Source organism: Mytilus californianus, unplaced genomic scaffold (genome assembly GCF_021869535.1).
Source record: "Mytilus californianus isolate M0D057914Y unplaced genomic scaffold, xbMytCali1.0.p SCAF_7, whole genome shotgun sequence".
Classification (NCBI taxonomy): Eukaryota; Metazoa; Mollusca; class Bivalvia; order Mytilida; family Mytilidae; genus Mytilus; species Mytilus californianus.
In genome coordinates, this window is record NW_026262723.1 from 102,206,382 (window position 1) to 102,233,506 (window position 27,125).

Here is a 27,125-nt window from a genome sequence, read left to right on the forward strand (position 1 = left end):
TTTATATATATAATTAATAGTTCCCAATATTTTTTCTTTCATTTGTCACAAACTAATATAGATCTGCAACTTATCTATCAATGTCAACAATTTTATCTACACAATGTGATGTAATGAAATATATCCTTTAATAAAAATAGATTATTATCTAATGAAAATGATATTTGCAAATCACAATTTCTGTTCAAAGGGAAATAACTCGATCATATAATATGTATATATTTGGACTTCTAAAAAGTCGAAAACTCAAAAACGAGAGAAGCTAAAATCATGAAAATTGAACTGGACCTTCATTTAGTCACAGGAAATGTCCGCCGTACATCCCCAAATCAATAATCGATTTTTCCTTCGAAAATCCGGTTAAAAATCTAAACATCACTTTTGCTCTGAAGACCATTTCCCAAACTGATGCTCAAGTTACATGCAAATGTCATGAAATCTGAAGGATTGACAAAAAAATCCTGGGGAGAACACTTGATTGCCTTTTTAGTACCTTTTATATCTTTAAATGAATGCTGATTTCAGAAAGAATGCAGTTTTCATGAAGTGGTGATGATGTATATTTTGAAATTAAGGTGATTAGCATATGAAGCAAGAGAAGAACCCAAATATTTTTTTACCATTTAAACAAAGATATCTGCTTAGTTATTTAACCAGTATGGAAAAGGATACAACTCAATCATATCTCATATGAAATGCAAACGCTAAATACTGTGAAAATGCAATAAAAATCAATTCCAAGAATAAAAATATTTTATTGAATTGCTAATATGAAACAGCTTAAACATTCATATAGTAATTTCACAATCATGTTTGATTTCTTAGAAAATTCTGTAATTTCAAGACTACATTGCCTATATAAAGTTATATCAAAGCTTTATATTTTAAAGGTTCAAAAACTTGGAATTTTTAGAACTTTTAAAATTTCTTGTTTTTAATGTTACATGTCTAGGTGGTGATAAGCTAGTCAGCTTAAAAATAAAATACAGTGCTTTTTAACCAATACTGCTTTTAAATACAAATAACTACTGTTGCTGTTAAGGATTCTATTTTCTACATGTTCTAAAAAATTAATACAATATCTGTATTTAACATTAGTTGGACATATAACAATGCGTTAATGTAACAAATATCAAATTTCAAAGGATGAAATTTGGGATAATTTTCCACCATAAATATAATTTTCATGATAATTAGGCAGCACTTCAATAAGTAATTAAGACTAAAAATAACCTTTTCTTGATTTAAACAAATTTCCATAGGCCAATTTAGAAGGGGAGGGGCCCTTGTGGAGCTACATTTATGGTTAATTCATACTTTTTATTTGTTCCACTCCAAACTTTGTCTCTTTTTCAAAATCCTGGATCCACATCTGATTTCATAATATGTATATGATATATCAAAGTTATGTAAAATTAATGATAAGATCATGTTACGGTTTAGTTTCAATAAAAAATACACAAGCAAAGAACCAATTCTACCCAACCTACTTGGAATGATTGCATTTGATTTTATTCTTCATATTTGTTTTTTTTTATCTAGTAACTAAATTCTTATCAAAATTTATATTTTAAATGATATAAGTTCAGACATAAGGAGCATGATGGTGATACCCAGTAATTGCCCTCTTGGCACTAATATTTTTTTAAATATAAAAAAAAGGAATGACAATTAAAGCAGAACAATTTGCTACATTTGCTTTAAAGCTATATTCTGAAATAAAAAAAGGAAATACAACACCACTGGTTTAAAAAATTGTGGCATTATATTGTAATAAAAAAGAAATGATAAAAACTCAGATATTTTATTGGATTATCCTTATAAATACCTTATCTGTTCTTTTTAACTTTTAAGTGAATCTATCCTCACAATCAATTAAAAATGTACATATATTTATAGTATCATAAAATAATTAATAAACTGCTTTGCCTAGCGCAGCTGGATACGACCGCAGAGGTCCAACCCTGAACAGTTGGGGCAAAAATGGACACAATATTCAAGCTTGATACAGGTGTGAATTTGGATTGTAATTAAATATTTGACACATTATAGGTTTCTGACACAGAATAAATGTAGTCATAGAACTTGAAATTGGTTATATGATTTGGATTTATATTCAATTGAAGATTTCTTGCTTTTGTGCAATACACTGTGCTGTTGTGCAATACTTAGTAAATCTGTTTTCAGACTATATACAGAGAATTAGCAAAATAAATTGATCCCTAATTTTTCTTTGGACCCCCCAAAATTTTTTTTGCCCCCCACCCAATTTTTTTTTACACCCCCCCCATTTTTTCAAAAAAAATAACATTTGAAGAAATTTTCTATTTGTAAAATGTGGTACAATTTAAGAAAAATCAATACATTTAAACACAAGTCATTGCCTGAAAATTAAAAAAAATGCTTGTTTTAGACCCTTTTTGGCCCCTTATTCCTGAACTGTTTGGGCAACTACCCCCAAAATGAATCCCAACCTTCTACCTGTGGTACTGAAACTTGTGGTACAATTTCAGAGCAATCACATTACTTATACACAAGTAATTGTCCTGAAACTAGAAAAATGCTTGTTTTGGGCCACTTTTGGGCCCCTAATTCCTAAACGGTTGGGACCATCACCCCCAAAAACTATCCCAACCTTCCTTTTGTGGTATTAAACCTTTTGATTAAATTTCATAGAGATCCATACACTTAAACTAAAGTTATTGTCCGGAAACCAAATGTCTTCAGACGACGACGACGATGCAGAGACGACGACATGATAGCATTATACGACGACATGATAGCATTATACGACCCCAAAATTTGTTTGCGGTTGTATAAAAACATTTGTATTTTTCCTGTTATCGTTTTCAGAAAAAAATTATTGTCATAAAAATATGTTAATAAAAATGCAAAAACTGCTCTCTGCAGTAAATAAATACATTTGATCATTTTTACAAAATAATTCCATCTGTTAAGGATGTTCTCTCCTCTGTTTCAAAATAACAAGCTTTTTAAAAGACTGTTATCAATTGATAGTATATAAATAAAGGAACTAAAAAATCAGAATAAAATGAAGTGTCCATTTTCTTGTTTTTCGAGATATACGCCACTGAAAAATTGGCGGGAAATGATTCTCTCTAGATTTTTCATACATTTACCATTGGCACCATTTTACTTTCAAAAACTAAGAAAACATAACAAAGATTTTATAATATTTTCAAATATGACTTTAAACTATATGGAATAAAATTATGAAAAAAAAAGTAGGGGTTAGAGGGCAAAATTTTTTAATGGCACTACATGGATAAAACCAGAGGATTCCAAATATCTAGCAAAAATTCAAAAATAAGAGGAGCCAACATCCTTAATAAATAAGAAAATTAAATATATAATAACAGAGAATAGCTGAAGGTTAATCAAAAATAAAATGATACATTAATTCTTATGATTATCTCCTTTTTTAATTTATGCATGCTGATATTATGACTGAATATTATATCTCTGCTACCCACTTTTTCAAGCTAAAATATAAATTTAACTTACCACATCCATAAATATACATTTTATTTCGTTTTTTAAGGTAACCTCTATAAAAATAGAAATCTGAAGACTGAAATTAACCCAGAAAATTTTAAATATTGATGATTTCAAAACAAAACAAGAACCACTGTAATACAATTCATTGTAAAAAATATTGGTTTCCAATCTTAATTCTTGCCATGAATATCCCAAAAGAAACTGCTGTAAAAGTTTTTTGTTTGTATTATAGACAAATCTGTTGTTCCAAAGCTATTTTATCTAAAGACAACAGTATATACCGTCATTGACTGGAAAAAATATTAAAATATTAAAATTTATTTTGTTTGACCCTAAGATTAAACTGTTGTATTGAGGAAATTACATTAGCTCTGATGGCGGAACAAAATAGCCATCGACTCAGAACTCAATCTGTAGCTGGTTTGTTATGCCACTACCAAATACCATTTACCAATCAGAATTAAGTTGCAGGGATCAAGTGGTCCAGTAAAATTACTGATTCTTTTGTATAGAAAATATATCAGAAAATGCTATTTTTAGGTAAACAATTTATTAAACAACAAAGAAAAAAAATAAATAAAAAGAGATTATTTTACAGCAAATTCTTGTTTTATAAACATTATCATTTACATAAAGTGTTCAAAAAGTATACATGGAAAATGTGCTTTTAAAAAGTACTCCATAATAAATAAGGTTTCATGTTAACAAACAAATATATATGACTACAAAAAAAGATAACAAAATAAACAACATATTGACCATAAAGAAAAATCTGTGGAGATTAAAATGTCTATCTACCTTTGGTATGAATTGTTCTTAAGTAGTAAGTTTTTATACAACAGATTCAGTATACTAGTAGCTGTGATTGTAAGTTATATGATTACAATTGTAGGATATATTTTGTAATTTTAATAGCAAACACTTAATAATATTTTCTGAATATCAACCAATCTTGTTTTAAAAAAAGTAGAATTAGTTAATGTTTAGCCATGTAAAAAAAATAAATGAAAATGATTGACAAAAGTATCAGATTTTGCCACTCTCTGTTTCAAAGATACAGTAACATTAACATCACCATCTTACTATACAACTTAGTTAACAATTATCCAAGTGTGAAATAACAGCCTCACATAATGTTGACAAACTGTAAACCAACTTATTTTCGCGGATACTCTATTTCGCGTTTAGCCCTTTCTAGTCCACTTCACGGCGATTTAATTTCACAATTTTCAAATATATTTGATGTAGTTAAATAGGAGAGATCCAAGTTTTATATATTCACGGCGATTTGTATTCGCGTTATTTTTCTTTTCGCTAAAATTGCAAAAATTAATCGCACGCCAAAATTAGTTGGATTACAGTATCATACTGAATTTTTGAGGCACAGACATAAAACTGTAACAAAGTAGGGGTAAACTGACTCAAACATCATAGAACTGGTTTGCTTTATAGCAGGAATGTACTGTATTCCCTGTTCTAAAAGGTACACCTGAGTATTAAGTCCAGGCCCAATTAGTGAAAGAATTGTACTATTTACCTGTCTGGGTAGCATGAAAATAATATTGATAACTTACAACTCTAGATTTCTAAAATTTAGTTCCTTTCTTACGAGAGAGAGAGATCAGGATTATCCATATGTTGATAAACTGTGTTTTTCCATTAATAAATGTGTATTTAGGTAAAATACCACTGTTTAATCACTATGGATCTCTGGGAAACTAACCTTTATTTTATAAACATAAAGTTTAACAAAAATTACTGGAGCATGCAAAGTTTGTTATGGCAACCAAAATGTTGGTGAACGACAGAATCAATCTATAACATGGTGGCTAATTTAATATCATTGACAATCAAGAATTTTAGATTCTTCATGAATCATTATGTTACCAAGCAAAAGGCAAATTTTCCATGAACATAATACATAAAATGCTGAATATAAGTTCAACCCTGTCCCATGTTTATGTACCTGTCCCAAGTCAGGAACTTTGTTAATGGTTTTCTATTCATATATAAGTGTTTCCGTGCCATAAATTATTTGTTGTTGATTTCAGATATTTTGGTATATTTTTGGAGAAAAAAAACTTTCAAATTTGTCTAGACTGGTTGATTAATGGCTTCTTGACACTCGGTATAGGGACGTGTCTAATATGAAGACTGTGCAATAACCTTTAGATGACTTTTACAGGTTTTTGTCCTGTTACTATGGTGAATACTTCATTATTTTGCTGTTTCATTGATGTATATCTTAAAAAATATGAATTCATAAAAATTATTTTAACGATTTTCTCCTTGACCAATAGAATTGACACTTACCAATAAACTATGTCAAAGAAAAATTCCTGATCAATGTAAACTTATTCATTCACAACCAATTTGGAATTACAAATAAATCTGTGCCTATAAGACAGTGGATTAAGATAACATACATACATCTATTTTCACAGTACATAATGTTTCTAATTTGTTTAATACATTACATCCTTTCTACTTATAATATTAAAAACAAGACTATTTACAATGCTGTCCTAGCAACAAAAACAAAACAAACAATAAAAACATGTATTTTGATCACAGTCTGAGAAAATAATAAATAAACTCAAATTAATCATTACTCTAAAATGGTTTATAAATATTTGTACAAGGCTTTTTCTTCAATTTTTTATATACACAATTTGTATGTTTAATAACCTGTGCACAGGATTTGATTCCAATATGGAATTATGTATTGTATCATGAAAAGAATTAAAAAGTCAGAAATATAAGTAAGAAGTTTGATTCTGATTGCATGAAACAGAAACTACATAGAAATAGCCCAAAAATATGAGATGCTTGTTTGTCTACTTATTTACACTATGTTTATCTGTCAAAATTGTTATGATTTCAAAAAATGGCTTCTATCAATCATATTTTCAATGTCTTCCCTAATATCAAAACCTTCACCCTTACCAAGCTGATGTTTAGTTTAAACAATATTGTATTAAAATAAATTGAATTGGATTGGGCAAGAGACCATACCTATTTTAAGACCTCTCCACCAAATTTGCATGAAAGATTTATCATAGGTGTCACTAATGGGGCATGAACTTTCTGCCCTTCTGTAGCACCACAGGTCCAGGTTTTGTTTTTATCATCAGTTTTGTGTAGTAGTGTTAATTCAGTAATTATTGTGATGTTTTCATTAATGCATAACTGTGACAGTATCAGGTTTGCAATAATAAAAACTTGCATTCACATATTGAGTAGTGATTTTTGCCAGTGGTCAAGGATTCGCAATAATAAATGCATGCACTAGTTTTTGAATTTATAGCATTTAGTGGTTCTTTGATTTTTTCCATTAGCCACTGTGTTGTCTGCTTTTGTTTGATTTTTTGTATGCCCTCCTCTCTTTAGTATCTTCTTTACATTATCAATACTGAAAAAACATTTATACTATATTATTTACCCTGAGTCCATGGTATAATGAATATACACAGATGTTACTACATATAAATTTACTATCTCTAAATTGTGATTTATGTCCATCTTTAAGGAAAGTTCAGAAGTTTATTTAATATAATAAACAACTAAATTAAAATCAGATAACACATAAATACTCTTAATCAAAATGAGTGTAAATATTATTCTTAACAGGTGACTTTGAATTCTAAAAAACAAAATCAAATACTTTTTTAAAAAGAAATAATGCACAAAAATTGTCCAAACTAGAAAAAAAGACTATAACTATGGTGTCTACAGATTTAAAGACAATTACTCAAATATGGAAGTGTAAACTAAATTTTGCAACATGCATTTTTATTCTATAAAAAACATTAAACTTAAATTGATTGGTTTATATATGAGTCCGAGTACAATAATCGTACTCAAATGTTTTATGTCCGTAAGCACTTATCTGACAATTAATAAGAAACTTTTAATCAAAATGATGTTTAACACTTCACTATTGATTAATTGAGCAATAGACATTTCAGGAATATTTCAAATGTTTTATTTTAAAAGTACTGCATTGGAAAAAAAATAATAGTACTGTATTTGAAAAGTTGCCACTGTCAAATTCATATCTTCAAAAACAGGCATTATTTATCAATTCATGTAAAAAAAAACACAACATTTACAAAGAGAATTTACTGGAACATAAGTTCGAGAGAAGCTAGTCAGACTTTTTATAAACACATATTTTTCATTATAAAAACTTAGCCCATGATTAAGTTAAACATATATATTTTGATGAGTGTGATTCATTTTACAACTTTGTGATAATAAAAAAAAAAACCATTGTCATAACCATTTACCTAAAACAGTGCATCTAAATAAATCAAACAGTCAGATTCCATACAACAAACTAACAAATCAAATAACAGAACCAGTGAAGGTGAATTTATACTGTTTCCAAACCACAGAATACTTATGCCAAAAAAATAAACCAATAAACACTGAGATTCAGGTATGTATGCTCCAACCTTTAAATAGAACATGTTTTTTGTACTTTATTAAATGCTTAAACATAAATTTTACACAAAAAATTCCTTAAACTTTGATAGAAGAGAAACACTTATTTAGCAGTACAATGTAGTAGGTAATAATGTAAAAATCTCTTTTGAAATATCCTACCCATTTAAAATCAATCAAAATTGTTTTTTTTTTTCAAATCACATCAGCTTTCATTTAGATATGTGAAAACTGTTTCTACATTACGGTATTCTTAAAATATTATCTAGACCCCTTTGACAATATCTACCTGCTACCATCATGTGAACAGGATTTCATTTGTATGAACTGTGGTATAGAAACAGCTAATCTACTTATTCAGATAATAAAATCACAAGAAAATCAACAAAATAATTTAAATAAATGTCTTAACTAACAGTGTAATCAGCTGATTTAATTTCAAACATTATCACAAGGAACTGAAATAAAAGTTTATGGCTCGACTGACATCGTAATCGGCTGATATGATATGCAACATAAGGTCTTCATCACTGACATCATCACCTACGACTTCCTTCATCTGGTGAATACATGATTCTAATCTGGCTGGATCTTCTATCCTCAAATCTGACACAGAGGATGTGGTTGAAGATGAACTGGTCGATCCTGACAGTGTCTGTGGAAAGATAAAGGGAAGAAAATCTTGGATAGGGCTATAAATAACAGAGCCTTTGTGAAAGTCTTACTCAAAACTGCAAAAATGTTGATTTGAAAAATTATGATAAAGAGCATGAGGTTTTTTTCCTGTGAAATATAAAAAAACCCACTGCTTTCAGTTTAAAATCAAAAGCAAGTCCTACATTGAATTTTGAATAAAGCAAACTCATTTGTTTTATTCCATACACAGTTTTGTTAAGTGATCTGTCATGATCAAGTACATTTCATAAGGGCAATAATACAGTGATCAAGACAAATATCAACTTTGCACTGTCTGACAACTTAGTTAGGGTTGTTCTGATTATAAACAAATGATGTCGACAAATATTCAATAAAACTTTATTCTAAAAACACCATGGTGCAGAATTTTCTATATATACAGTCATTTTAGTATCAACATTGCATAAAGAAACATTTTCATTTGACAATACTTTATAAGGGAAAACTTTCAAACCTAATAGAAAAGGCTTACCCCAGCAGCTAAATCCACCTTATGAATCATTTCTTCAATGTCACCAACATTTGGAGTTTCAGGATCACTGGAATCCTCTCTGAAAATATAGAAATATTCGGTATCACTAGTAACAGGAAGAAAAATCACATTTACAAGCATAAAACATTTAAGGTATCTATGTATTTGTCCTCATTAACTGGGTGATGTCTTGGGAAGATTGTACAAAAAGAGGACTACTGTCTATGTCATCAGCTGTGGCAAAGCTACTGTGTACACAACAAATTAATGTTAATGGCCTTGCTGCCATGCATAGTCACTAGACTTTTTATGAGGAATAATAGCCATAAATATTTTTTACATCACAAACTTTGCCTATTATCAAATTTTCTCTAATCATCAAACATACCCATTTGTCAATGCTTGTATTTCGTTCTTCAGATTCTGAGGTAATTCTATATATAGTTCACCTTCCATCAAAACAGGATGTTTCTGTATATACGACACTGTCTGTTCCTAAAAAACATGTAGAACTGTAATAAAATGAACCCTGCATTGAGCTCTGTCTAAACTGAACTGAACTAAAGATATGCATTAAATATTCTTTAGTAATATAAACTGAATACCTATCTATTCAAACAATATTTTTTATCTTAAAAAGGTTTTTGTGTAACCAGTTTTCGCTGTATAATGCATATCAATAAAACTTAAAAACACTTTACATTTTTCTTTATTCCATTCAAGTGAAAATAAATAAATGAGGAATGTGTCCATGGGACACAGATGATGCCCTCGCTTGCATATCATATTAAGTTATAAAGGGACATAACTGAAGAAAAGTAAAAGTGACGCTACCAATAATTGTACTTGATCTGAGTTTTGTAGTAATAAGTATTGTGTATAAGTTTCATAAAATTTGAGGCAAGCTTAAGTTAGAGAATGGAAACGAAAAATTCAGCAATTTTTCCGTTTGTAAAGGGGCATAACTCTAGAACGATTAAAGTGACACCACCAAAATTCAAACTTGATCTGTATTTTGTGGTAATAAGCATTGTGTATTAGTTTCATTACATTTGGTTGAGGCAAACTAAAGTTAGAGAACAGAAACGATAAATTTAGCAATTTTTCAATTTGTAAAGGGGCATAACTCTAGAACGGTTAAAGTGACACCACCAAAATTCAAAGTCGATCTGTATTTTGTGGTAATAAGCATTGTGTATAAGTTTCATAACATTTGGTTGAGGCAAACTTAAGAAAGAGAACGTACAGGAAAAATTCAGCAACTTTTCCACTTGTAAAGGGGCATAACTCTAAGATAGTTAAAGTGATGCCACCAAAATTCAAACTTGATCTGTGTTTTGTGGTAATAAGCATTGTGTATAAGTTTCATAACATTTGGTTAAGGCAAACTAAAGTTAGAGAACGGAAACCAACTATGGGACGTACGGACATACAGACGGACAAGGGTAAAACTTAATGCCCCCTCCGCTGCGGCGGGGGCATAAAAGCTGGAAAATAGTTCAAAAAAATTTTGAGATTCAAATGTTTGAACAGTATTTGCCTACCTTCAATGCCTTTTCTTAATTTAAAGGACATTACAATATTTGCCTACCTTCAATGCCACTAATTTAAAGGATATTACAATATTTGCCTACCTTCAATGCCGCTAATTTAAAGGATATTACAATATTTGCCTACCTTCAATGCCTTTGCTTAATCAAAATAACATTACAATATTTGCCTACCTTCAAAGCCTATGCTTAATTTAAAGGATATTACAATATTTGTCTACCTTCAATGCCTATGCTTAATTTAAAGGATATTACATTATTTGTCTACCTTCAATGCCTATGCTTAATTTAAAGAATATTACAATATTTTCCTACCTTCAAAGCCTATGCTTAATTTAAAGGATATTACAATATTTGCCTACCTTCAAAGCCTATGCTTAATTCAAAGGATATTACAATATTTGCCTACCTTCAATGCCTATGCTTAATTTAAAGGATATTACAATATTTGCCTACCTTCAAAGCCTATGCTTAATTCAAAGGATATTACAATATTTGCCTACCTTCAAAGCCTATGCTTAATTTAAAGGATATTACAATATTTGTCTACCTTCAATGCCTTTGCTTGGAGTTGATCAGCCATACTGAACAGATACAATGCTGTCTCATTGTTGACATGTTTCCCCAAAGCATGCTCACATACACTCTTTAATGTGTCCACCTGAAATAAATATGTAATAAAATTCAAACTTCCTACATTAGACAGTTTTGAAGACTTCAGGTATGTGTATAAGTTATTCTTAGGATTTTAAGGAAAAGATGAGCTATAGTCGAGGTATAGTAACGCAAGAATATTGACTGCTTTAACAGCTCAATAACTTGACCTTATATTGTGATTTCTTATAAAACTCTGTCCTCTGAATTTACCTTTATAATGATATGTTACACACCAACCTCTAGTTTGTACGCCATTGATGAAAATAAAATGTCTTTCCTTTACTTTTCACCATCACAACAGGAAATAAATGATGTCAAAAACAGAGAGTATTTGTTTTGCAAACATCATTAGATCAACTGTGACAGAATTGAGGTTATTTTAAATAAAAATTCATTTGTAACATTTTTGTTCAGTATATTTATAATATAAGAGAACTATACACTATTTGCTTTACAATCAATTTACATTCTGCATAAAAGGTTATAGAACAATATTAACAAGACACCTACTGAAGCTGCAGATTAATAGTTAGAAAAAATATCTCATATCTATAAAAGCTGCAGATAAATAGATGCTATAGAAAGAATACCTCATATCTATCAGCTAATGTAAGAAGTTCAGTAAGCTGCTCTGGTGTACTGTGTGAGGTATCTAGATTTCCTCCATATACATACTCTAGGAACAGGTTGAACACTTCTGGGTTGGTGTCATGGATGGTTATTTTCCTATATATAATGAAATCTATAGTTAAATTCATCATTTGACTTATGAACAATTATATGATTCAAAACCAGAACAAAAACTTGTGCTAAAAATAAACAGATAAAAGAACATTTGAAATATGGACCAAACAGCTAAACCTTCATGCTTCCTTTTGAAAATCATTAGTGATAATTTTTTCATGAGATATACATTTTTTTTGGAACAAAATCTGTTAAATGAGACCATATATATGCAGACAACACATATGTGACAAATTCTAATAATAATTAAAAATAGTTTAATTTTCTTTGTTCTTTTATAAGTCTTGTAACATTTATCCATTAAGTTATCTCCATCAAAAATTATTTTTTAATTTAGTTTCTATAAATGAAAAGTGGAGATAACTCTACATTCACCACACATCTCTAAAAACTGTAGCTGTTTTTTTTTTTAATGAATGATGTTGTTTTTAAAGAAACCAATGCTATATGCCTTACACAAACAATACTTACTTGTCTATAGATTCTCTCATACCACTGAGTAATGCCCTTTGGAACCACCGGCATCTTGTTGCTAATATGACACAATGAGCAGGAATTTCATAGTGATCTGTATCCCTGTCAGATTCTGTTTTCTCTACAGGATCTCCATGTGTATGGTCTATCACAGTGTCACCAGTATCTGAATAATTTACGATGGTTCAGACTCAAATAAGAAGGTTGAAAATTTTCAAAATAATCAGCAAAACTAACGGACGTTTGGTATTTGCTACAAGTCTATATGCAACATGCTTTAAAGACTTCCCTAATAGCAAATATTTTTGACAGTAAAAAAACAATGATATGTATGAAATATCTGAAATAATACATTTGCTATTATTCAATGGAAAAGCAACATTTTACTCAAAAAGATAGCAATATACCGGAAATCTCCTGTACTTACCATGTATAATAATGATTTCAAATACCATGTCTGTTTTCTCTTTTCTTTTAAACAAATCTAAGGCCCTCTTGGCAGTTAAACTCTCTCTAGCATTAGGTGATATGCATAAAGATTCTACAGAACTTAACTGAAAATATACAAAGGATTTATAGAACTTGAAAACAAATTGAAATAATCAATGTATCATAAGACAGGAGGGAGATGTCCGACAGATCCGAAAAGTGCTTACACATTACTCATTACTGTTAATTTGCTGACCAAATATGAAGTCATTCTGTACAGTAGTACCTGAGAAAAGTGTGATGGAAAAAATAGTTGGACAAACAGACCAATAGTCAGACAGAAAAGTTGAATGCAATATAACCCAAACTCATATATATCTAAAGTATCAATGAATGAACTTACAAGTGTTCATCAATATTCATCACTGATTAATTCATTGCACCAAAATGTCCTACAGCAAATATCACATGCAAACTAACTAAAATATCATGTTGTCATATAAATATACCATAAAAAGAGACTATCAACATGACCTATAACTCCAAATTTTCTACATGATTATAAATCACAGGTTGGATTTTAAGTTGAGGATTTACAACCTTCTTCATATAAGTTCAGCTCACTACCATGAGACCACCAAAGGCAGTTTACACTACATTTACCATCTTAGACAACATCAGCCTGCTGTGATGATCCCACATCAAACTATACAAATTGTGTACAAGTGCCTTGTGGCCAGAACTTTTATTTATAAATTCATAACTGATAATTGTCATGTTCATATGGTAAGAGTACCTTTTGAAATTTCATTGCCAAAATTGTTCTATTTTAAAATTTTAATTGTGATACTATAATAACATTAACAGTACCAATTTTTATGCACCAGATGCGCATTTCAGTAATTAATGTCTCTTCAGCAAAGGTCGTGACAGAAATATATGAAAATCCAAAACCTAATAAAATCGTTGGAAAAGCTGATCCAAACAAAAAGGACTTAAAATATAGTCAATTCAGGACAAGGAATCAGAACCTTGCATGAGGGAGATATATTCCTTAATTTAAAATGATTTCAAACATTTTATAACAGGGGAATAGCAGCAAATTTCAATCAATGATATCCGTATAAATAATTAATTATATGAGTATGAGTTGGTGTTTTAAAAGTCACCTATAATCATATCTACTGGTATGTCATTAATTACTCTCACAATTTTTTTATTATTCATGAGTTCTCAAGTTTTTATCTAGCAGGAGCTGTTTTCATTAACAAATTGTTTGTAAGTCATGTGTCATATGATAACATTTTTTGTGAAATAAGCCTAAGTATCATATGATTATCTGTAAGATCAATGTTAAATCATCAACTTACTTTGGCATATTTGGTAGATTTTTTGTTTTCCTCTTTGGTTGAGCTATCTGTTTTGGTTTCTGATGTTAGTCCTAGCATGGATAATGAGTTAGTAAACTCTTCTTTGTTTACTATCTCCACTAATTCATTGATTGCTGGTTGTAAAGTGTGTCTATAACTGCATAGTTTACTCACTGTCCAGGCCTAGAGAATAAATCATATTTATATTGCATTTTAATTTAAATAGATTGATTGATTGGTGTTTAACGCCACTTTTACCACTGTTGGCTATTTCTTGGCGGTCAGTTTTTATTGGTGGAGGAAGCCAGAGTGCCACAAGAGAACCACTAGCTTCAGCAGGCAAACATACAATCCCAGTCAATTAAGACTGGAGTCAAGCACACCTGCCACATGCAGGGTTTGAATTCACAACCTCAGTATTGACAGGTTAGTGATACAGTAGTTGGACTACTTAGACCACTCGGCTACCACATTTTCATTTAAAGCATTTGATGCACTATATCGATTTTGTTGTGATGATTTAAATGTTTTTGTGCCTTTTCGCCATTAAATGGAATCTCTGATTATTCTAAAAAATAAAGTTTTATTGACAATAATCTAGGGACAAAAAACCAAGTGCCTATAGCCTAGCCATAACTTTTACCTTAAATTCATAATTCACTCAATACATCTAGTTTGAAAAATTGTCATAGATAAAAGAACTTCATAGAGAATTGAGTCTATTACACTATTAAGTATGACCTACCATCTTAGATGATGTCAGTTTAAGTATGACCTACCATCTTAGATGATGTCAGTTTAAGTATGACCTACCATCTTAGATGATGTCAGTTTACGTATGACCTACCATCTTAGATGATGTCAGTTTAAGTATGACCTACCATCTTAGATGATGTCACTGTAAGTATGACCTACCATCTTAGATAATGTCAGTTTAAGTATGACCTACCATCTTAGATGATGTCAGTTTAAGTATGACCTACCATCTTAGATGATGTCAGTTTAAGTATGACCTACCATCTTAGATGATGTCAGTTTAAGTATGACCTACCATCTTAGATGATGTCAGTTTAAGTATGACCTACCATCTTAGATGATGTCAGTTTAAGTATGACCTACCATCTTAGATGATGTCAGTTTTATGTATGACCTACCATCTTAGATGATGTCAGTTTAAGGTTGACCTACCATCTTAGATGATGTTAGTTTAAGGTTGACCTACCATCTTAGATGATGTTAGTTTAAGTATGACCTACCATCTTAGATGATGTCAGTTTTAAGTATGACCTACCATCTTAGATGATGTCAGTTTAAGTATGACCTACCATCTTAGATGATGTCAGTTTAAGTATGACCTACCATCTTAGATGATGTCAGTTTAAGTATGACCTACCATCTTAGATGATGTCAGTTTTATGTATGACCTACCATCTTAGATTATGTCAGTTTAAGTATGACCTACCATCTTAGATGATGTCAGTTTAAGTATGACCTACCATCTTAGATGGTGTTAGTTTAAGGTTGACCTACCATCTTAGATGATGTTAGTTTAAGGTTGACCTACCATCTTAGATGATGTTAGTTTAAGGTTGACCTACCATCTTAGATGATGTCAGTTTAAGTATGACCTACCATCTTAGATGATGTCAGTTTTATGTATGACCTACCATCTTAGATGATGTCAGTTTTATGTATGACCTACCATCTTAGATGATGTCAGTTTAAGTATGACCTACCATCTTAGATGATGTCAGTTTTATGTATGACCTACCATCTTAGATGATGTCAGTTTTATGTATGACCTACCATCTTAGATGATGTCAGTTTAAGTATGACCTACCATCTTAGATGATGTCAGTTTAAGTATCACCTACCATCTTAGATGATGTTAGTTTAAATAAATATTTCCATTCTTTCCATTTCCATTTTTCCTCAATCATAAAGGCAAACTGTTCCACTCGCTGTATTATCAATGGAGCCTGAAAGATACAAAGAAGAAAACTCAATTAAATGTATCACTGATTCATGTTTATAATCATTTAAATGATGTTTGCATACACTTCCCTTAAAATGTGTTGTGAAATGTATTTATTTACGCGTTTCACAATTTATGATTGACCTTAAGATTTCCTTTGACTGAGCTTTTGAAAATGAGCCTTAACTATCTGTGAGAAAAGTAGTTTTTTTTCCAGATAGCTTTGAAAAGATATCAACATTTTTGTTTCCTTAATGAATTCATGTCATAGAGGCTGAAATATTGCATTTTATATTCATAGAAATATCTAACTGGATAAGACTATCCAATGTAAATCGAACTCAATAAAATAATATTCCCTGGATTCAAAAGAGAGGTACTGTGCATTACATCTCACAATTGTAAACCTTTGCTTGCGTTTGAATCAATCCAAACAGGAATTATATAAATCTGAAATTTCATCACATAGTAAAGATTGCAAAGATGGTGCTTGAAAATAAAAATCTTCTGTACTTCATGGGCAAATGTGAAGCTTAAGTGTGATGGACATCACAATAAAAGTGCAATACATGCCTTTGTCAAACAGAAATTACATGCTGGACATATTATAAAATGTATCATAATATATACCTAGCCCAGAAAGAAATTTAAAGTTCTCATTGATGGTTGATAAAATCAAAGTGCTTATCAGTACTGAAGGGTAAAAATTACTTTTTGTTAAAATTAAAGATTGAATTGTATATAGAAAAGGAACACATCTAAGCAATATCTTGAACTGGAGTTATTTTCCTTTGTTCATAATTGTAGTTGAACCTATTTTTTGGAACAGATAGATTCTTAAACCATGCACAACCTAAATATTTTTAATGAAATAGTTTTCTTTACAAGCTTGATTTTACAATGACACGTCATTTTGTAACTTGAATATCTAAGTATATATTATCAATAAATTACATGACATTGGCTCGACAGTATCTAAAGAAAGTTTACCTCACTGCACTATATTGTTCCAACACTAGGACAAACAGTACATAAAGTTTAATAAAATGAAGAATCCTACCTCTCTGTCTTTGAGTGTCTGTAAGAATGATGAGATTAAACTTTTCCTTTCATGGACTGACTTTCTATTGAAACGACCTCTGAAAAAGTATACATATAAAAATATACAAAGATAATATGTAAAAGAAAGGTTTAAATTATGTTTGATTTCTATTAACTTTTGTTTTTGAGTGATAGAATGCAGTTAGTCATATAAAGATCAAATTCATGGCAAAGAATGCTTAACCGTTCGTGCCAGTGATATATCAAAAAGTGACAGCATTGGACCATTTGCATGAAAATGAACATATTATAAAGCAACATTTGCAGATGATTTACAAAAAAAGGTCAAATGCAAGTAACAGAATGAATGAAAACATCTATTTGATACCAAAAAGTTGAATGTCTAGCCATTTTCAGAGACATGTTGGATTAGATCCATCATTACTAAATTCATGCCGAATAAAAATTGTACCTGAAAATATTTCACCATTTGAACAGCTATCCATTATAGAATTAAAGATGTCCTGCGTATTACTAAATTTCATTAATAATTTTTACTTTCAACTATTATGAAATGTCATTTGAGATAAAATATTACAAGGTATTATACTATAATGTAAATTTATTAAATAAAACATAAGTAAAACAGCTAACTTTATTTTACTTACGCCTTATCAAGAAAGAATTCAAACTTCCCAGAAGCTGTGTCGTGGATATATTTTAATTTCTTTAACTCTCGTATATGTAAAGCCTGAAATCAAAAAGACATATTTAATAACATAAACAGTTTTCACAAACAAAGGAATATTTACACAAGTCCATTCCATTCTGTTTTTTCTCTTTCTCTTTTTTCTGTATTCTTATAATTGGGTAAATTATTTTTTTAATCTATATCCATGTATTGTATACGTATGTTCTCAAGTATATAAGTGTTGCAACAAGACTTCGTAGGTACAATGTTATTGTGGTCAGTCATGATGTTATCGATGCCAGCCATGATGTTATTGATGTCAGTCATGATGTTATCGATGTCAGCCATGATGTTATCGATGTCAGTCATGATGTTATCGATGTCAGTCATGATGTTATCGATGTCAGCCATGATGTTATCGATGTCAGTCATGATGTTATCAATGTCAGTCATGATGTTATCAATGTCGGTCATGATATTATTGATGTCAGTCATGGCTGCAGAGGCTTAAGCAAACCCCAAAATCTTTATTATGTAACGTCACATGAAAAATGTTTGTTTTAAGAATATAATAAAGTGTATATTATATGGCTATTTCAATATGGAGAGATTCATTTGGTATCTCAGGTTGATAAGAGTTTGATATTGAAAAAGCTGAATAATATTTTCTATGTATAAATTTATTTTGCACTCCTTTAGTTTTTCTTTAGAACAGTCATTAACAAAATTATTGTCATTTTACAATCTACAATAAATTATATTTAGATAAAATAAATGGGGAATGTGTCCATGGGACACAGATGATGCCCCCACTTGCATATAATGTTATAAAGGGATATAACTCAAGAACTGTACAAGTGACGCTACCCAAATTTGTACTTGATCTGAGTTTTGTGGTAATAAGCATTGTGTATACGTTTTATAACATTTGGTTGAGGCAAACTAAAGTAAGAGAACGAAAACGAAAAATTCAGCAATTTTTCCATTAGTAGAGGGGCATAACTCTAGAACAGCAAAAGTGAAGCCACCAAAATTGGAACTTGATCTGTGTTTTGTGGTAATATCATTGTGTATAAGTTTCATAACATTTGGTTGAGGCAAACTAAAGTTAAAGAACGGAAACGAAAAATTCAGCAATTTTTCCATTTATAAAGGGGCATAACTCTAGAACGGTAAAAGTGACGCCACCAAAATTCAAACTTGATCTGTGTTTTGTGGTAAAAAGCATGGTATATAAGTTTCATAACATTTGGTTGAGGCAAACTAAAGTTAGAGAACGGAAACAAAAAAATTTAGCAATTTTTTCATTTGTAAAGGGGCATAACTCTAGAACGGTTAAAGAACGGTAAAAGTGACGCCACCAAAATTCAAATTTGATCTATGTTTTGTGGTAATAAGCATTGTGTATAAGTTTCATAACATTTGGTTGAGGCAAACTGTAGTTAGAGAATGGAAACAAAAAATTTAGCAATTTTTCCATTTGTAAAGGGGCATAACTCTAGAACAGTTAAAGAATGGTAAAAGTGACGCCACCAAAATTCAAACTTGATCGTTGTTTTGTGGTAATAAGCATTGTGTATAAGTTTCATAATATTTGGTTGAGGCAAACTGAAGTTAGAGAACGGAAACAAAAAATTTAGCAATTTATCCATTTGTAAAGGGGCATAACTCTAGAACGGTTAAAGTGATGCCACCAAAATTCAAAGTTGATCTGTGTTTTGTGGTAATAAGCATTGTGTATAAGTTTCATAATATTTGGTTGAGGCAAACTAAAGTTAGAGAACGGAAACCAATTTTGGGACGTACGTATGGACGTACAGACGGACAAGGGTAAAACTTAATGCCCCCTCAGCTACCGCAGGGGCATAAAAACCTACATGTTTTAATGTTTTTCCTAAGACATCTTTTACATCTTTTTTATGTTTCTCTGTCTTCTCTGCTTTTTCTTTATCTGAGATGTTTTTAGATATTGCAGTGTCTAGAGCTGATTTGAAATCTTCCACAAACTTGGTTAACGTTGACAAGGACACCTCTAACTGTAAAATATGTATACAATATATCACATAAAACCCATACTTCTTTTGACAGAACAGATTAAATTTCTTTATATGTATACAATATATCACATAAAACTCATACTTCTATTGACAGAACAGATTATATTTCTTTGTATCTATACAATATATCACATAAAACTCATACTTCTTTTGACAGAACAGATTAAATTTCTTTGTATGTATACAATATATCACATAAAACCCATACTTCTATTGACAGAACAGATTAAATTTCTTTGTATGTATACAATATATCACATAAAACTCATACTTCTATTGACAGAACAGATTAAATTTCTTTGTATGTATACAATATATCACATAAAACTCATACTTCTTTTGACAGAACAGATTAAATTTCTTTTATGTATACAATATATCCCATAAAACTCATACTTATATTGACAGAACAGATTAAATTTCTTTGTATGTATACAATATATAGCATAAAACCCATACTTCTATTGACAGAACAGATTCAATTTCTTTGTGTTAATATAACCTAAGTCCAACACTATTTCAAAACTAATTTTTTTCTATGCAGACTTCTGAGAACTTACCTCTGGTAAAAAATATGTGGCTATTTCGTCATCTTGTTCTGGTTCTTTGTAAGATAGCTGTGTCTTAAAGGCATCAAAAAATTCATGAAGTTGCTTTATAAAAATATGGAATCTAAAGAGAAAAAAATCAAATTCAAAACAGTATTAATAATAGAGTATAATAGTATATAATAATTTGACATGTTTACAATATACAGGATTTCTTATAAATGACTAGCATTATTGATTGTTGGACATCATTGTTTAGTGTTATGCAATAATCTTCATCACCTACAAATTACAATTGTTTGCTATATATTTTATATAATAACATATTCCTTTTTAAATATTTCGAGGGCATTTATGGTTTGAATTTAACAAACCATGTGTTGAAAGACACAAAAATTACCTGAAAGTATATCTGTTTATTTTGTCATATTTTTCTTGTCATTAAATACAACAGCTATGACTGCACGTGCTATCCGTGACAATGATAAAAAAGTGCATTGAAAAACAAGCAAAATCTTGATATAACTCTTAATTTCATGGTTGTAGCATAAACATGTAATCATAAGAATTGGATGCTTCTTTTTATAATTCAATAGGGTTGTAAAAGCATTGACTGTGCACAGATTCATACAAAATGTGTTTCAGTCAACACTTTTACACCCCAATAAAATTATAAAAAGAAACATTAAATCAACACAAATACATATACATTCATGTATGCATAGATAGCATATAACTTTGCCTTTTCCTTACCTGGTTTTAGTGTATTTAATAATATCATGTCTTTCTTCTCTGGGTAGCTCACCACTCCTTCTAGCGAACAAATCACACAAAATCATGTACTTTGAAAAAGCTAAAAATATAAACAAGAAATAGTTATTTTTCTACATACTACTTTTACTGAATTTATCATATACTTAGTAAAACCAAGTCAATTTTATGAGTAATACATTCAATGGCAATCGCTCTGTATCAGTTATCTGTGATGATATGATGATATTGATATCAGTCATGCTTAAACAAATTTCATCAAACAATATCCAAAAAACTTAAGTTTTAAGTATATAATATCAGCTTTGTATACATGTACAGTTTTACATCTTTTACCAAAAAAAAAAAATACTTTCAGAGTAACTCGATTTCCCTTGGAAACGAAATCACAAAGTCTTGTAACTTAACTTTTTAACCTTTTTAAAATGGTGTTCAACAGAGGATCTTTTTTCCAAATAGCACACATACACAAAGGCATAACTTTTATTCTGAAATTTCTTATATATTAGCCTTTACAGTACCATGTCACTATCTGTGATAAGAAGTTATAGTGATTTAATGTTTTTTTAGTGTTTTTGGATTGCTGTCACATTGACATATACTCACAATCTGTTATCTATGGACTTACCTATTGCCCCCTCTCTCAATGCTTGTTTCATTACATAGCACAACTTAGCAGGATTATGGGACAGAACATCATCAGGTACCATTGTGTTTCCTCGTTGTCGACATTTAAATAAATCTATAATTCTGTCAGCACATGCATGCATGTCCCCTATCAGACTGACGATTTCTATAAATATAAAACACGAAATACAAAATTATATTATAATTACCTAAATATTTGTTTGAAATGGTTTTTTTTTACTCATTGTTTAGACTTGAAGATTAATATATTGGAACATCACTCACTGGGTATAAAATGGATGTACATGCTTTTAAATAGAATAACATTTAACATTACTTTCAGAATCCAAATGGTTAGAAAATTGTGTACCTCTCAACAAACAAACTTTAGATTTCACTATTGGTGATAGTTAAAATAAACTTCTCATAATTTGGAAACATTTCTGAATTGATTCTGATTACAAACGGTTACAACATTTCCAAGTTCAAAAAAAGACTCATAACATTTGATTTCTCTTGCATAAACCCCTAATATATCTTTTCACACAAGAAAAAAAAACTCTTTAAAATTTACTAATTATTAGAAATTCTTTATAAATTTAATCTTTCTCAATGATTTTATCAAATAACAATTTAGAAACACTGAAATTTCTGTCCTCTTGAGCTCCTTGTGAATGTCTCCTTTTATATTGTCCCCAATATATCTTTTCCCTCAATTTTTATATCATCTTCATTTGGCAAATGTTTTCAATTTATCAATTAACCTACGTTGTTTAAGAGCAGTATTCTTCAAGAAATTTTGACAGATCTGTGTAAAATTTTCCAGTCCTGGTAATTTGCCCACCACTTTAATACAATCTCTAGCAGTTTCTTCTGATAATCCTTTAGGAAGACATTCTGTATACAGATAATGTAAAACTGTCTCTAAAATATCTTCTCTTAACCCACTCAGTGGTGGTGGTGAACTTGTCCATGCTAGGCCAGGAGCAGTCATGCTCAAAACTACTGAGTGAACTTTGAACTGTGAATAAAACAAAGAAAAATGGGAGGTCAGATTTATAATTGGAACAGTCAATAATAAATAATCCTAACAAAGAAAAACTGATTAATCTGTTTAAAACTGATGATTTTTGTATTTTAAAAAATCTGGCAATATATATTATGAAAGCTAAAGTATTTCGAGATGAAGTTTTGACATTTTGAATGTATAGTAAAATATAAGTGGAAATGAACACTACTGATGACTGATTTATAAATATGATGATATGTGAATATGTAATGTGATTATTGTTTATTGTGTAATATGTAACTGTAGATGGCAAAATTATAAATTGTGTAATTTAATATTTGTACCGTGGGCTGGAGGCCTTTTTTGTACAATAAACTTGATTTGATTTGATTTGATTTGGAACAGTCAAGATGTAAGAAAGGGAAATCATGCATGGGAAATTCAACAAAACAATAAAAAGTGATTGTAAATTGAGATTTTTATGACATATGAATAATTTTTGGCTGTTCATAGAAAAAGGAGAGGTTAATTTGTCAATACATGTACCATGTTTAACTTTTAGACATTAAGATTTTTTCCAAAGTACTGTTCGGTACATGTAACAAGTAAATGTGCAAATAATTTTATAATTTGTTATAGGAATCTGTCACAAACAAAATGCTATAATATACCACAGACAACATTTACAATAAAGTAGAATAAAATGCTCCGAGGCACAGATTGATCAGAAATGTATTGTTTTGGGCCCCTTTATCCTAAACGGTTAGAGCCATAACCCCCCAAAATCAATCCCAACCTTTCTTTTTTGGTATGGAACCTTGTGGTACAATTTCATATGGATCCATAGACTTATACTCAAGTTATTGTCCGGAAACAAGAAAAATGCTTGTTTTTGGCCCCTCTTTGGCCCCTAATTCCTAAACATTTAGGACAATAACCCCCAAAATCAATCCCAACCTTTCTTAAGTGGTGTGGAACCTTGAGGTACAATTTCATAGAGATCCATACACTTATTCTCAAGTTATTGTCTGGAAACCAAATGTCTTCGGACAACAATGACGATGACAACGCTGACAACATCATAACATTATATGACTGCAAAAATTTTGCGGTCATATAAAAATAACATTAATAAACTTTGACACAGAGATATATCTTTATTCAATGTAATTTTTATAGTTTAGTGCAAATTTTGAAATTAAAATAGCAATACTTTAACAGGGAAACTTTGCAAAACTTTCAAAATCAATGATTAAACCATGATTGTGTGTGCAGGGCCAAATTTCTCAATACATGTCACAGGAAAAATGAAATGCAAGTGCTAATACAACAGCTTACCAAATATTATTGAAGTGGTTTCCTATTAAACTGACAGAAACACAAACTTTAAGTAAACTCTGCAAAAGTTTCAAAGTCAAAGAACCATGACTCAGGGAGTGGGTGCCATATAATTGCTACAGAAATAGGATGTACTATTAGTAATAGTACTGCATATCAAATATCATTGACTTACTGTACATAAGTGGTTCTCTTAATCTGACCTAATCAAAAACTTCAACAAGTAAACTACCGTAGAAAGGCTTGTATAGTTCGCAGTGGTACATAGTCCGCACCCCCTTCTCCCAACGAAATTTTAGGTAAAAAAACTTTTTGTAACTGTTAGAAAAGGTCTAATGAAACTCCGGTAATTTCAAATCCTGTGCGGTCGTTTGCGGTATTTTCTTGGAAAAACCTGTTTTTCCATCATCAAACAGAAGCTGAAACTGCTTGTAAATGATTCTAGAACGCTTCATGATTGTTAAAATAAGTTTAATTCACTTAAAAAACAATTTAGAAACTTGTGTATGTTTAAACAGGAAGTTTAAAAAGCACGTGTAAAAGAAGAAATTAACCGGTGAGAGTCGAAATCCGTACATAACAGATATCACTATAATACGACTTTGAAAGTAAAACAGTTCCATCCTTTTGTAAAACAGTCTTTAATATATCTATCACATTAATGTTTGAAGGGTCTTAAGCTAATACAAACCATATTAGTCAGTATGAAACACCAAAACGGAACGAACAATAACCGATTACGTTTTGTAGTTTACAAATTCTAAGCTGGTTTACGGTTGTCTTTTTCCCTATGTTTGTATCGTTTCAATCAAGCAGATACCAGTTTATTTCAACCAATGCATTGAAAAGAAACGAGAAATTTGTAATGAAAGGTTTAGTTTTTATATTTATCAGTATTAATTTGATATTGAATAGAAATAACTTATTAATATGGATGAGTTAAAATTATTAGTTTGAAAAATGATAAGAGCGCCCTCTACAATAGAAATAACAAAGATGGCGGAACGTAAACAAACCACCTTTACCGCGAAATTGAAATTTTTCTCTTATTTCTTGCTTATTGTACTCTATAGTCCGCACCCCGTCTGGAAGGTCCAATTTTGGAGAATAAAACCGCGGACTATACAAGCCTTTCTACGGTACAACAGAGTTGTATGAACCATTACAAAGGGGCAGGCAATATAATTGCTACAAAAATGAGATGTTCTTATTCTATACAACTGAATACCAAATATAATAAAAAGTGGTTCCCATAAAACTGACATAATAAAAAGTGGTTCCCATAAAACTGACATAATCACACGAACTGTAACATGTAATCTGCAAAATTTCAACATCGATAGACCTAGCTGCGGAACCGAAACTCTTATGGTCCTTTTTATATTTTTTTTTATTTTGCGGTCCGCAAATAGTCAAAAAATAACATAAGGACCTAAGAGCTACGGTTCCGCAGCTACGATAGACCATGCATGAATGAGAGGGTGAGACCATATAATCTCTACGGAAATGAGATGACTAACAGAACTGCATAACAATCATTATTGAATTATCATAATTGGTTCCCCTTAAACTGACCTAGTTACAAACTTTAACATGTATACAATACAAAAGTTTCAAAAGACCATGACTGAGGGGCTGGGAATTATAATCTCCATGGAAAAGAAAAGTGCTAATGCTAATACAACTACATACCAAATATCATGGACTTACAAATGGCCCCCCTTATAATGACTTGGGTCAAAAAAGCAACACTTTGACATAACCTTCTATCAAGTACTTGAAGGGATTACATACATCACAGTCTATGTCATATTTAAAATAAAGTTTGCTTCATAAAAATGTCATCTCACATATTATCTTAAACATCATTTCTTATTTTCTTCCTTCAATATATCTATTTTTTCATGTTATGGCAACAGTGTAATTAGAATTCTTTATAAAAAAAATCACATTTTTGAAGATTTCAATCTAAAATAATAAACCAGTCTTTTTCTGACACATAACAGTGAAATAATTTTTGGAAAGAACTCGTCTCCATATGCACTTACTATTTTCCCAGAATCAGCTTTTATTGCTATATCATGGAAATAGCCCTGTTCTAATGCTTCAGTATATGTATACTGTTCCAGTACTTCTGGGTCTTCTTCACATATCTAAATAGAGATTACTGCATTGGTTAATGTGAAAAAAACATGATTCTCACAAACTGCAGATGTTTTTTATAAGTGTACAAAATATTTAAAGAGGGGTTTCAATATTCCCTGTGTTTTACATGTAATGTTGATTAAATAAATCATGATGTTTTGTTTTTTTCATTTGAAAGTTTTGTTGTAAATAAAAGGTTTATTGCACAAATACTAGTAAGTTTTATCCCCTGTTGATATTTAGCAATGTCCCCACAATGACCCAAACTGTTAACCGTTACATGTGCTAGTATGTGCACATTTTCAACTACTAAAAACTTAATGCACACAATTTACTTCATACAGTTCTTTATACACGTATATATTCATATGGTCATTATTATGGTTATCTCGGTCTACTTTTCACTATTCAACCAGATTAAGTTACTGTAAGTTAACAGAACAGATTTATTTTTATTGAGATTAGAAATCAATCTTTAAGATCACTACAATTTCAATCAGACATATAGTTTCTTACTGTATGAAACTAAATATAATAAAATATACACATTTTAAAATGAGAGTTTT

General features: G+C 30.3%; 1 protein-coding gene across 1 annotated transcript in view; it reads right to left on the reverse strand.

Moving 5' to 3' along the window:
• Positions 1-735: 735 nt before the first annotated feature.
• Positions 736-27,125, reverse strand: part of LOC127710219 (uncharacterized) — a 34,721-nt gene continuing 8,331 nt past the window's right edge. The window contains exons 6-22 of the mRNA XM_052215978.1: positions 26,463-26,567; positions 22,836-23,088; positions 22,069-22,233; positions 21,423-21,522; positions 20,682-20,793; positions 19,942-20,100; positions 18,042-18,124; positions 17,393-17,471; positions 16,232-16,336; positions 14,358-14,540; positions 12,986-13,112; positions 12,556-12,724; positions 11,931-12,066; positions 11,234-11,344; positions 9,522-9,628; positions 9,134-9,212; positions 736-8,620 (exon numbers count right to left, since the gene is read on the reverse strand). Of these exons, the coding sequence (XP_052071938.1) occupies positions 8,414-8,620; positions 9,134-9,212; positions 9,522-9,628; positions 11,234-11,344; positions 11,931-12,066; positions 12,556-12,724; positions 12,986-13,112; positions 14,358-14,540; positions 16,232-16,336; positions 17,393-17,471; positions 18,042-18,124; positions 19,942-20,100; positions 20,682-20,793; positions 21,423-21,522; positions 22,069-22,233; positions 22,836-23,088; positions 26,463-26,567 (2,280 nt within the window). The 3' untranslated portion in view covers positions 736-8,413. The remainder of the gene's footprint in view (positions 8,621-9,133; positions 9,213-9,521; positions 9,629-11,233; positions 11,345-11,930; positions 12,067-12,555; positions 12,725-12,985; positions 13,113-14,357; positions 14,541-16,231; positions 16,337-17,392; positions 17,472-18,041; positions 18,125-19,941; positions 20,101-20,681; positions 20,794-21,422; positions 21,523-22,068; positions 22,234-22,835; positions 23,089-26,462; positions 26,568-27,125) is intronic.